This window comes from Strigops habroptila, chromosome 2, assembly GCF_004027225.2.
Source record: "Strigops habroptila isolate Jane chromosome 2, bStrHab1.2.pri, whole genome shotgun sequence".
Lineage (NCBI taxonomy): Eukaryota > Metazoa > Chordata > Aves > Psittaciformes > Psittacidae > Strigops > Strigops habroptila.
Genome location: NC_044278.2, coordinates 107,781,724 through 107,794,237, shown reverse-complemented (window position 1 = coordinate 107,794,237; position 12,514 = coordinate 107,781,724). Strand labels below are relative to the sequence as shown.

At 40.8% G+C, this 12,514-nt stretch overlaps 1 protein-coding gene across 12 annotated transcripts in view; it reads left to right on the top strand.

The window, feature by feature from the left end:
- The window catches only part of GRIA4 (glutamate ionotropic receptor AMPA type subunit 4), a 215,589-nt gene that overhangs the window by 143,987 nt on the left and 59,088 nt on the right, over positions 1-12,514 (top strand). For 11 of the 12 annotated variants that reach the window (XR_003989982.2, XR_003989983.1, XM_030475921.1 and 8 more), the window contains exons 8-9: positions 1,325-1,429; positions 9,028-9,138. Coding sequence is in view for 10 of the 12 variants with exons in the window: in XM_030475921.1 (XP_030331781.1) it covers positions 1,325-1,429; positions 9,028-9,138 (216 nt within the window). In the remaining 2 variants the exon portion in view is untranslated. Of the gene's footprint in view, positions 1-1,324; positions 1,430-9,027; positions 9,139-10,409; positions 10,936-12,514 lie in introns of those variants that run through there. The other variant, XM_030475933.1, reaches the window with a different exon arrangement.

The following is a 12,514-nucleotide window of genomic DNA, read 5'->3' as shown; positions in this document are numbered from 1 at the left end:
AAGGAAAATGGTATAGCTACATAATATAACCTTTCAAATATGTTTCTATTGTCTTGAATAAAAGTAAATTTTTCCCAGGGAAATCACATAGGTAGTATTTTTTTCCTTAAAAAGAAATAACCCAGTGGTATTTTTCTCTTATGTCAGGATTTTGAATTCCCAATGAATATGGATGCCTAGAAAGTTCCAGATTTCTGTCAAGATGATTTAGCCTTTCCTTTGAATGGGGCAGTAAGAAAAATCAAAATCCTGCAGTAGAATGTAAATCATTGCAAATGAGCAGGCTCCACTCAGGAGAAACTGCTGAGGAGAAGTGACTGCTGACAGAGCTGGCAGCTCTGTGCCTCGAAGCCAAGGCTTCAGTCCTGGAGAAAAATCCACAGAGATGATAGAAATGGACAGAGGGAAAGAGTAAGTGGTTTAAATCCACATCCTGACTCTTAGGGAGAGAAATAAAGCATTTTGTATGCTTCACATACTCTGTACAGATCCACAGATCTGTAACAATTGAGAGAAGCATGAAGTCAAGCTTCTGTGTTCAGGCAGATAGCATGAGCCTTTAAACCTGGCCAAAGAGGTTTGCATGACCAGATCCTGATACAATCAAAGCCAGCAACAATACGGCAATGACTTCTTTGGGATGAGAACCACAGTTTTGGTATCCCTCTGTGAAGCAGTATAGCACTGAAAGAAAAACAGAGAGTTCTGGTTTCAGCTGAGACACAGGTGGTGGAAAATTGCCACAGCCAATCTTATGCCTTTATATCTGTCCTTCTCCACTTGGAAAACACTTTTTTCAGGCCCTATGCATGTCATCCATTTTCTGTTATAGTAAACTGCTTTGCTGAGGCTAGGGTTGTTGTGAAGTTTACCTTAATGAGCAGTTTATGCTCAATTTGTACATTTAATCCACCAAAGTGTGAGCTAAGAAGATACATGAGCTCAGGCCAATCATCCTTTGGGTTTATTTCACGTGATCCAAAATACTCTGCCCGAGTGGTGAGAATGGTAAAAAATGTACGTCTCTTTAGCAGCTGCAGCTGGAAGGTGTTGAGCTGCACGGCATGAAAGAAGGGAAGGTCCATTGTGTGTCTGTTAGCACTTAGATACTGGCATATCTAACCCTATTTTTGAGCATGGTTTGACAAGAAAAAAAATACATAGAAAAAGTAGCCAACATTTTGCTTTATAATGACTGACTATTCTACAGTAGTGTTGTTACGGTAGTCTAAGGACATAGCCAGGGCAACTTGTGCTGCTCTGTGACATTTGGAATAAGGAATATAAAGTTGGATCTTCATGATACTTTCTCTTTCATTTGTAGGTTCGAATACAAGGATTGACAGGAAATGTTCAGTTTGACCACTATGGTCGCAGAGTCAACTACACCATGGATGTCTTTGAGCTGAAAAACACGGGCCCTCGGAAGGTATGTGCCCAGAGTGTTTACTATCCTGATGTCATATGAGTGAGTTGTCTATGATGAAATGATTATGCAGACATATTAATCTGCACTCTGTATGATTTAAAAAAATATATTGAATACATGGATAATATTTCTGGTGAAAGCAGATTTAAACTACATTTTCCAGTAGATAGATACTATTATTCAGTGCAACAAATTGGGGAACACAAAAACAAGTGTGCATCTTGGAGTGGTGGGATGTCAGTCAGTCAGGCATACTAATGAAAACCAACTGGATGGCATGTTGCTAGGCTGCTGGCTAATGAAAAATGGTCAGAACTCTGAATAATAGATATTTCTGATACCTTACCCAAAGATTTCTATCTTGCAAATTGCTGGTATTTTTAGGTGGGGTAATTTGTATGTTCTGTGTAAACCTGAATCATAGGCTGTAACCAACACAGGGCTTTTAAGGGGGAAAGGAGAGAAGAGGAGAGAGGAGGAAGAGACGATCCCCTGAATACTTATATTTTCTGAAATTAATTGCGGTGTCTTATCCTGTGTGCTTGATTAGTTGCTGGTAAGCAGTTTAGGCAAATGCACATTAATATGTCTAAGCAGATCCTCTGTGTCCGAATGCGCATAGCATATCACTCACCCTAATCACTTTGAAAAGATAAGCCTGGGTACTTTGTTAACCCTTTCTCTTCTGTGTTGAGATTTTTCCATTTTTCATAGTATATAAAACAAATAAAGAGCAGAAAATGTACTCAGGCTCAAGGATTTTATTTCCTTTGGAAGCGCTGTGGCCTATTTTGTTGGAGAGGTCATCAGAACAAGAAAAAGTGAGAAGCTGATGTTGAACAGGAGAATCATGGCCACTTCAGTGGCCAAGGCAATCAGAATTGAATTAAGTAGTCTTCTGCTGTTGGGCCAGAGGTGACAAGCCCAGGAAATAGTACCACAGGTGAACTGTGTATCCTTGAAGACAGTTACATACCACAGTGATGAGGAGGCAGAGTATTAAAACTACAGACCCAGAGCAGTATTACACATTGGGATGAAAAAATTGCCAGTATATCACAGTATAGAGCAGTAGACCAAAGCAAAGCATGTGCCTGTTGGTGCAGTTGCCTTTTGAAATTATGACAGATGGCTGAAGAATAAATTGGGAAAGATGAATCTGTCTTCCTTCTCTCCTGGGAAGCCCAGCGTCTCCTGCCAGGCAATATGTCTGACCTTGCTGCCACTCCTGCTCCTTTCCTGGCTCCACGCTGCACTATCAGCAGCTAGGAGGGTCTGCGGGTGGCTGGGGTGTATCAAAAGCAAGTGCTGAAATACGACCTTTCCATCCTCTATTCCCAGTTGTACAGGAGGAAAAGCAAGGTAGAAAAGATGTGACTAATTAGGTCACAACATCATTAACTCATCAGGGAATTTGCTGGGCAGCAAACTGTCAGAAGTGGCCTGTTGTTCCTGTTACAATATTTGTCATCTGTTTTGGGAGAGATGACTGGCTGGCACCACTGCAGATATGCCCCCACCCTCTCCTCTTGCCTGCAATTTAAGGGGAATGTGGCTGCAAATAGAGGAGTTATGTCTGGGCTATGCTAGAGTCCTAAGCTGCTTTTATTACCTTTTCGGGCATGCCTCTCTGCCACTCTTAAGCCGTTACCTATCTGATACAACAAGCTGTAACAGCTTTGACATATCTGGCTGCTCACAAGAATTTACTTCTCATGTATTGCATAGTATTTTATATGTGATCATTGGACCAATTCTGTGCTCCAGCCTGACAAATCCTATATAATATGTGAGAAATGGCTATACTTAATTGAACTAAGAGGCCTTTGCTTTTAATGTCTTCTTCTCATGTCCTACATAACATGATTTATGAGTCACCCAGCAATATCTTCTCAGGACTAGCCTTTCCAGTCAGAGTAACGCATGCCTCTAATCTTCAGAAAAGTGATTTTTGTTAACCACAGCTCTAAGGATGTGAAGAGAGCATTACAAACTGGCACAGCTAGTCAGAGGCAGGCTTCCATATAGTTTCGTAAAAGGGAAACAATAGCCAGTGCTCATATTAGTGTCATTTATGCAGCACTTTTTACTTAGTTCTTATCTGCAGAACAGTAACAAAACCTGCTGGTGAGAGGAAAGGGTGTGAGAAGGATCACAGAGATGTAGCGGGATGGCTCTTGTGACTGGAGTGTTGCTATCAAGGGATACAGGCTCATTAGGAAAGACAAGCAGGAAAGATGAGAGAAGGGGCTGCCATTTACATAAGAGAGCAGCTGGAATGCGTGGATTTCTTCCTGGGGATGGATGAGAAGCCAGCTGAGAGTTTATGGGTTGGGATTAGAGAGACAACAGGTCAAGGTGGTGTTTTAAAGGGTGTCTGCTCTAGGACACCTGAAGAACAAGTGGATGAGGCCCTCTACAGACAGATAGGAGCAGCATCATATTCACAGGTCCTAGTCATCATGAGGGACTTCAAACACCCTAATATGTGCTGGTGAGACAACACAGCAGGATATAAGCAGTCCAGGAGGTTCCTGGAGTCCATTGACAAGAATTATTCCTCCAAGGTATAGAGGAGCCAACAAGGAAAGGTGCTCTGCTAGACTTCCTACTTACCAATGAGGAGGGGCTTGTTGGGGATGTGAAGGTCAAAGGTCTGCTTGGAAGATACGGGGTAAGGCCCTAGAGGTAAAAGATGCCTAAGACACCTGCTTAATTTTCAAGGATTGCCTTCTCCAAGCTCAAGAGAATTCCATCCCAAAAAATGAGAACTCAGGCAAAAATGCTAGGATACTTGGATGGATGAACAAAGAGCTGCTAGCCAAACTGAGACACAAAAAGTATGCGTACAGAGATTGGAAGCAAGGATGGGTAACCTTGGAGGAATACAGAAACATTGTCTGATCGTCCAAGGATGAAGTTAGGAGAGCTACAGCCCAAATGGAATTGAATCTGATAAGAAGAGCTGTACACATGTGACAAAAGGACAACTAGAGAAAATGTGGGTTCTTTGCTTGATGAGACAGAGGACCTCAGTACAGAGGACATGGAAAAGGCTGAGGTACTGAATGCCTTCTTTGCCTCACTCTTTACTAGCAAGACCAGCCTTTGGGAGTCCCAGGTGCTAGAGACAAGAGAGAAAAGATGGAGCGAGGAAGATGTACCCTTTATGGAAGAGGATCAGGTCAGGGAATACTTCAGCAAACTGGACATGCACAGGTCCATGGGACCTTATGGGGTGTACCCGCAAGTGCTGATAGAGGTGGCAGATGTCATTGCGAGAATGCTCTCAATAATCTTTGGTTGGTCATGGCAACTGGGAGAAGTGCCCAAAGACTGGAGGAAAGTACTCCTTTCTTCAAGGAGAACCCAGGGAACTGCATGTAGATTCCTGGAAATGTGATGGAGCAGCTATTCTTTGAAACCATTTCCAGGCACATTAAAGACAAGAAAATAATCATGAGTAGTCAGCATTGCTGACTTCTCCAGCAGGAAGTTATGCTTGATCAACTTGATAAATTTCTACAATGAAGTGACTGGCCTCATAGATGAGGGGACAGCAGTGGATATTGTCTATCTGGACTTCACTAAGGCCTTTGACACCGTATTGTGAATAGTACTAGAGAAACTATTGGTGTATGGGCTGGATAAGCAGACAGTGAGGTAGATTGAAACCTGGCTGAAGGGCCAGGCACAGGGGGTGGTGATCAGTGCTCTGAAGTCTAATTGGAGGCCAGTAACTCTAACCCAGGGATCAAAACTGAATCCAGTCCCATTTAACGTCTTCATTAATGATCTGGATCTGGGACAGAATGTACCACCAGCAAGTTTGCTGATGACACCAAACTGGGAGGAGTGGCTGATATGGCAGGGGGTTGTGCCGCCATCCAGAGGGACCTTGACAGGCTGGAGAAATGGGCTGACAGGAACCTCATGAATTTCATCAAGGAGAAGTATAAAGTCCTGCAGCTGGGAAGGTACAATCCCAGGAACCAGTGTATGCTGACAGCCGCACAGCTGAAAAGTAGCTTTGCAGAAAGGTATTGGGGGTCCTGGTGCACACCAAGTAGAACATAAGCCAGTAATGTGCCCATGCAGCAAGGAAGGCAGATGGTATCCTGGGCTGCATTAGACTAAGTATTGGCAGCAAGTTGAGGGAGGTGATCCTTCCCCTCTCCTCATCATTGGTGAGACTACACCTGGAGTGCTGTGTCCAGATCTGGGCTCCTCAGTACAAGACATGGATGTACTGGAGAGAGTACAGCGAAGGGCCACAAATACGATTAAGGGACTGGAGTGCCTCTTCTGTGGGAGCTGGGGCTGTTCAGCCTGTAAAAGACTCAGGGGGGATCATATCAATGTGTACAAATACCTGAAGGGAGGGCGCAAAGAAGATTGAGCCAAGCTCTTTTCATTGGTGCCCAGGCAGAGGGTCAAAGGCAGTGGGTGCAAACTGAAACACAGAAGGTGCCTTCTGAACATCAGGAAACACTTCTTTACTTTGAAGGTAACCAGGTGCTAGCACAGGTTGCCCAGGGAGGTTGTGGAGTCTCCATCCTTGGAGATATTCAGAAGCAATCCAGACATGGTCTTGGGCAACTGGCTCTAGGTTGTGCAGTGGGGTGGTCCCTTCCCTCCTCACTCACTCTGTGATTCTCTCATTCATCATTCATCATGTCACCAAGATTAGAAAAAAAAAGTAAACAAAGTATATACATATGCATGTATATGCACAAGACAGTCTAGGATTTGGCTTCTATATTCCAACTTGGGCAACTAAAATGAAATTATTTATCCAAAATTTTGAGTGTTCTGTTGCCCTTAGTGATTTGCATGCTTCACCAGAAGCACCTCAGTGGTTGCTACAAGGCACACAGGCTTTCAGAAATAACAGTATTCATCCAAATGACAAACTTCTGCGACAGACTTACTTTGAGGCAGATTTTTTTGAAATATTGTTTCCTAAAATACAAATTCAACCTCTGCATAAGTGTATGTGACTGCTATGCAGTCCAATTGCAATCCAGATAGAATTGGATATGCTTTAACAGCTGAATTCGATCCTATCCTTTGAGGACTTTTTTTCCTTGGGGATTTGATGTATTTGTAGGAAAGCATATTGCTATTTAGTGTTCCCACCGTGACTGTGAATCTGTATACTTACACCAGTGTCATGATATATCTTCTGTATATTTACTCAGTAATCCAGTTCTGGAGTTCCTTTAGCACAGGTTTGAGATGCACACATGCAAGCTCACACCCTTGCACACAAACTAAGATTCTTTTTAAAAAGGCTTACCATTCCTCAAAAACCTCCTCTATCTCTGTCTGCATTTTCATATGGTACTTACTTTTATAACACAATACATCATTCATTTTCTGCTTTCCTTCTCAACTTACCAGAAGCAAGGAATTGCACAACGGAAAACAATCATTCACTACTATAATGAGCTTCCCAAACTGCCAGGTTTTGGTGTACATATTCTGCCTTTAGCTGGTCACAGTTTTTGACAAGAACTTGACATTTTCAATTATCAATTGTATCTGTGACTCTGTGGTTGTCAGGATGAAAAAGAATATTTGTTAGTGCATCTTACTTGGAAGAAAAACTTCCTCTCCACTCTATCAGCAATGCTGAAGCTTCTTGTTAGCTGCAGACAGCTAAATCAAGGCTCCTGTGCTGTAGTAGCAATTGCAAAGAGAAAAAGAACATTCAACCAAGTATGACAGAAGTTCTAAGCAGGAAGAGTTTGTGCTTGTTTGCTTCACTAATAAAAAAAACCAACAACCCAAAACAAAACGAAAAAAACCTCACGCATATTCAGTCTCACTCACTCATAATGAATTACTTCATGTATTTGTAATCTCTGTGGTGAGTATTTCTGCACACTGCTTTAGGGACTGCTAAAATGACTTGCCTCTCCATTTTTTTTTTTTATTTTTTTTTTTTTTCAGAAAAGGAAATGAATGAAATAGTAAATGTAAAAATTAAGAGGAAGGTTGGCTGTTTTAAGAATATGCAGGATGCTTTATATGAGACCAGGAACTAAAAACACTCCCCTGCACTTCTAGTCTCTCATATCACATCACTGGTGTTTCTCCATGTCATAGAGGCAGAATCCTGTGTGATGGTGAATTTTAGTTTGGTTCCACAATAATGTTAGAAACAATATTGGCTGTATAACTGATCTAATCATCTAGCCAGTTCCCATCATACTGAAGTCTTTTCATCCAAGGCACAGACTGTCCACTAGCACTGGAGTTACACTGGGGCTTTCTGCTAAAAGTCCCTTTCTTTTTCTGTTAAGATCGACAAGGCATTTCTCTCTCCCAGCTCTTGGTCTCATGAACTCCTGATTAATCAAGGATGAAGGGAAGGGGCAGCTGCTGGTGACTGGTCCCCAGGTGCTTCTGAAAAGTGAGCTGTGCCAGGTTGAATTGATAGGAACTTTTTAAGATCACTACTACTGTCTGCATCTTTCCTGGGAAAAAAGATCAGTCTCTTAATTCATTAGGTTCTCAGCAACCTGGAGAGCCTCTTTGGCTGGGATTAGAGCACTGTTCTACTGACATGTTTGTGTTCCTGTTGTCTGTTTGACAAGGAGCTGAGTTGTCAGCGCTGGGTCAGAGGAACAGCCATTACCCAGGAACCTGTCAGAGGGTCCACAGACAACCATGATCTAGCTGCAGAAAAGAGAATGGCAAGAAAGGGAAAAGGGAGGGTGGATTTTTTCTCTCTGTGGGAATACAAGAACTAGTGATTCAAACCTGGGTCTAGTTATTGCCAGCAATGAAAAAGGCAGCTGTTTCACTGTGAGGCTGCTCTGGAGAGGGTCATGGCAGCCTAAATGCATCCAGGGAGAGGAAAACTTGATTTTTTCCACCTCCCTTTAGGCACTTAGCAGAGATACTTTTAAAGCGAAGTTACTCTCACCATGCTTTTGTGTCAACAGGGAAAGCAAGCACTTTTCTAGGAAGGGTGCTTATTCTGCATGAGCTGAGTCACTGTCTGGTGGTGCCTGTCTGTCCAGTGAGCGTAAAGAAAGCTTTAATAACATGGCTTCTAATGTAGGTGCTTAAAGGTCAATGCCAGCAGTTAGGTGGAACGAACCTAGTGTAAGTCCCTGGGCTGGGGTCTCCTGGGAGGCCCACGATGGAGCAGGGAATTGAGATAAGCAATTGAATTGCAAAGCTGTCATCCAAGTGTCTTTCACTCCTCCATCTAAGACCTCAGAAGATCTGGAGGATTAATGAATGAAAATTTTCTCTTGGAAAGCAAAAATTATCATATCTCATTTATGTCTCAGGAAGGCTTCAAACTAGTGAAAATGGGATTTAAATTGTGCCTCTGGTTGTAATAAGTAGCTCAGATCATTCAGGAACAGCTGAGTGGCAGTGGTACCACATCTGGCTGTGCGGCAGTGGTGCAAGATAGTACACCCAAAGGTTAGATACATACCACCGTGCACCTGGCTATGAGCATGACAGCATTTCCTTTGATTCTTCAGATCACTCTGTTGCTCTTATGATCATTTATATTTGTAATTGTACAGAATGTAAACTTTTCTACTGTAAATTATATACATCTTGTTTTGCAGGTTGGTTACTGGAATGACATGGATAAATTAGTTTTGATTCAGCATGAACCTACACTTGGAAATGACACTTCAGCCATTGAGAACAGAACAGTAGTTGTCACTACAATTTTGGTAAGGTGTTTCTTTTTTTGATGCTTATACTGCTGTGTGACACTATCTCATTTCTATTTATGGTCTAATTTAGTCTGCCAGTTGGAGGGTGAAAGCCATATATCTTAATTATCTTGACTGTTATATCTGTACAGATTTATTTTTTTAATGGATTTAATGTAATGATTCACTTGAAATCAGGGTTTTACAGTTGAGTTGCAGTAATTTTTTTCCTTTATTCAGTCTTTTCCATTTTTTACTAAAATCTCAGAAACGCAAGTGAATTCTTTCAACCTCTAATTGATAAACCTTGACCCACAAGAAATTGGGAAAAAGGAAAAAACACAAAACCTCTAAATAACAGAATTGAATAGAGAGTATAAAATGAACTGTTTATAATGCCAGTGTCCCTTTTTATTGGTATATTATAAATTCAGAATTGACATTAGCAAAATCTAATCTTCTAAGTAATATAATTCAGTCATCTAATCACAACTGGATTATCTTTTTTAAATGTGAATGAAAAAATTAATTTAGTAGATGCATTTGAAGATATTAATATGTTTATTCAGCATTTCAATAGAATTTCCATTTTAATAAAATCAAAATAGACTTGGGGGTTGATTTTCCAGTGTTGGTGTTTTTAAAGACTAGTTGCAGAGGAGAATGCAGTTGCTTCATTCATTTACATTTCTAATACATAGTTTTTAAAACTATTGTTTCTTACAAATCTGTGTTTTAAACAAAATATTTAACAATTTTCCCTCTGAAGTCTGACATGCCCTTTTAAGCTGATGTTTGTCAAAGTCAACAGACGAAGGGTGACCTTTACCTGACCGCTTTTACGATTTTACATCTCAGTTCACTGCCCTTTTCACCTGTTTCATTTAGACAAGACATTTTAACCCTTTGGAATAAACTGTGTCTCAAATGGGAAGGAATAGTCTGTATGTGTTGTTAACCAATAATTTTTCTAAGTTAATACGGAGTTGAAAATGATTCAAAGGAAATGTCAAGACATTTTCATACTCAAAAATGCAGTTAGTTACCAGATTTCTGGCAGGTGTATGAGCATTTATACATTAAGTATATTATCATTCCAGGATGCAAACCAACCAAACCACTATAGAAGAATTCAGAATGTAACTCCTAACCAAATTGTGTAACTTTATTTTATTTTATTTTTTTGCATGGGACATTTAAAATATGTGTATCATTTTCCTAAAAAAAAAAAAAAAAAAAAGACTTGGTGATGGAAAAAATATACTTCAGTACAGTCCTCCTCTTTTCAGCCTCTGATGAAGAATCCTATTTTAAGAAATTGATCAAGGAAGAAAAGAGTCCCAAGATGCTGCGAACATTCCTAACTAAGGCTCAAGTATTAACCACCAGTCTAGTAGCATTGAGCTAATTTTTCCATATGGATTACTGTTCCTCTGACTGGATGACCAGGCACTGAACCACCAAGAAAAGTTCTGTGGCTAATCTGAAATGTCTAGAACAGATGACGTTATCCTTCAACTTTGCCAAGCTGAGAAGAGAATGATGTGAATAACAAGCTTTCAGTCGAAATTTTCCTCTCATACCAATCCTGATATCTTTGACTGAAGCTACCATACATGAATACTGCAATTTCCATAAATAGCTCCAAGCTTAGGAGAACCAAGGAAAAATAATAATGAAAAGTAATATAAAAGGTTCCTGTCTGCCAGAAAGGAAAAAAAGGAAAACAAGAAAGCTTTTAAAATGTGTTATCTTGCCTGTCCTGTTTGCATTGAAGCATTTTGATGTGCATAATAAATGTTATCTTCAAAAGAACTTTTCCAGTCCTTGTATTGAAAGGTCTGGTGGGTTCATTTTAAAAACCAAAAAGCTGAATTAATATTCCAAAGCATGCCTATCTTTAGGCAGCATGTCACTTTGGGATACATGCAGTTATTTGAAAGCAGCACTGCTTCTTGACCACAAGCGTCCCCTTCTCAATGTTTCAAAAACACAGTGCAAGAGAAATATATCAGAATTTGGTTTGAATAAGAACATATGGTGAATTCTGCCTTCTCATGCTTGCCTCCCATTAACTCCACTGGGAGCTGCACACATGATACTGATGGCAGATGAGAACCATGATTCTTAATACTGGCCTGCCAGGACAATGTACTTAGTATCCACAAGCATGTGATTGCACACACAAAGGAAAGATATATTTAACTAGAATAACTTTCAGAATCCTGTTCTTTTGCTCTTCTTTGTATTATAGTCATGTTGCAAATCCCAGACAGCAACTTTTCCCCTCTTCGTTGCCCTCTTCACATTGAAGGGAAGTTCAACCATTGTAAATGACACATAATTTTGGTTGCATGCATATTTTCCAACATTAAACCAAAAAGCTTCTGCAACCAGTGCTGTCAGGCTTTTTAGTCTTTGAAGACAGGTGTCGTGGCAGCGTAAGTTTACAAGTTTTCAGCATGGCTTGCTTTAATTTTTGCCTGAAGCCAAATAGCTCGAGTTGATTTGCCCTCTGTTTCTTCAGTTTTTATGTGTCTATGCTTACTGTGCTGTTATGTGGCTGTATGGTTACTGCATAGAAGATGCATTATAATGAATTATTTCTGCACTCAAAGAACTTAGTGTTGTCTATTTGGCAAAATGTTATGTTCATTTGTAACATAGTGAAAGCGTGTAGAATTGAATTTACAGTTTTGGTTTAGTACATAGGCGCTAAACCTATCTCCAGCTAAGAATGCAGTGAAGGAGCAGCCCAGAGAAAGGTGGCAGTAGGGGCAGCTGATGCTGTGTACTCCATGGGCTGCAGTGCAGCCCTCCTTTTTATAGTTCCTGGGAGAGACCTGTGCCCTGCATGTCTGGCCGTCTGGGAAGGACTGGTTTTCTACCTGTGTGCAGAAGCATTTCCTCTAGGGAGGGCTTGCGACCTCCAAGTACACTGTAGGCTCACTGTATTTCTGGAAAAGGAATGCTATGTGCAGCCCTCCTCTAACACTGGGTGGTTTACCCAGCTAGGAATAATGATTATCTCTAATTTAGTAAATTGAGAAATACAGTGACAAGTTGCTGAGATAGAATGTCAGGGAATAGGCTGGGAAGACTACTCCAAACCCTCTAATCCATTTCCTGATACAGCCAGTCATCTCTGTACCTACTCTGAGACTGCAAAACTTAAAAATCACAAAAATCCTTTAGAACGAAAGCTTGATGGGCATAAGCTGCATCTGTGTTGTGGCTTACAGCTCAATATTTTAATGGGATGGTCTGGCACCTTAAGTTTCAAGGGCAGAATCCAGTTCACAACTGAGTCACCTAAATGTGACTTTACAAAGGGTACTGATTCAGTTACCCACGGAATGAATGCCCACTCAGTGACATTTAAGATGCTCTAGGA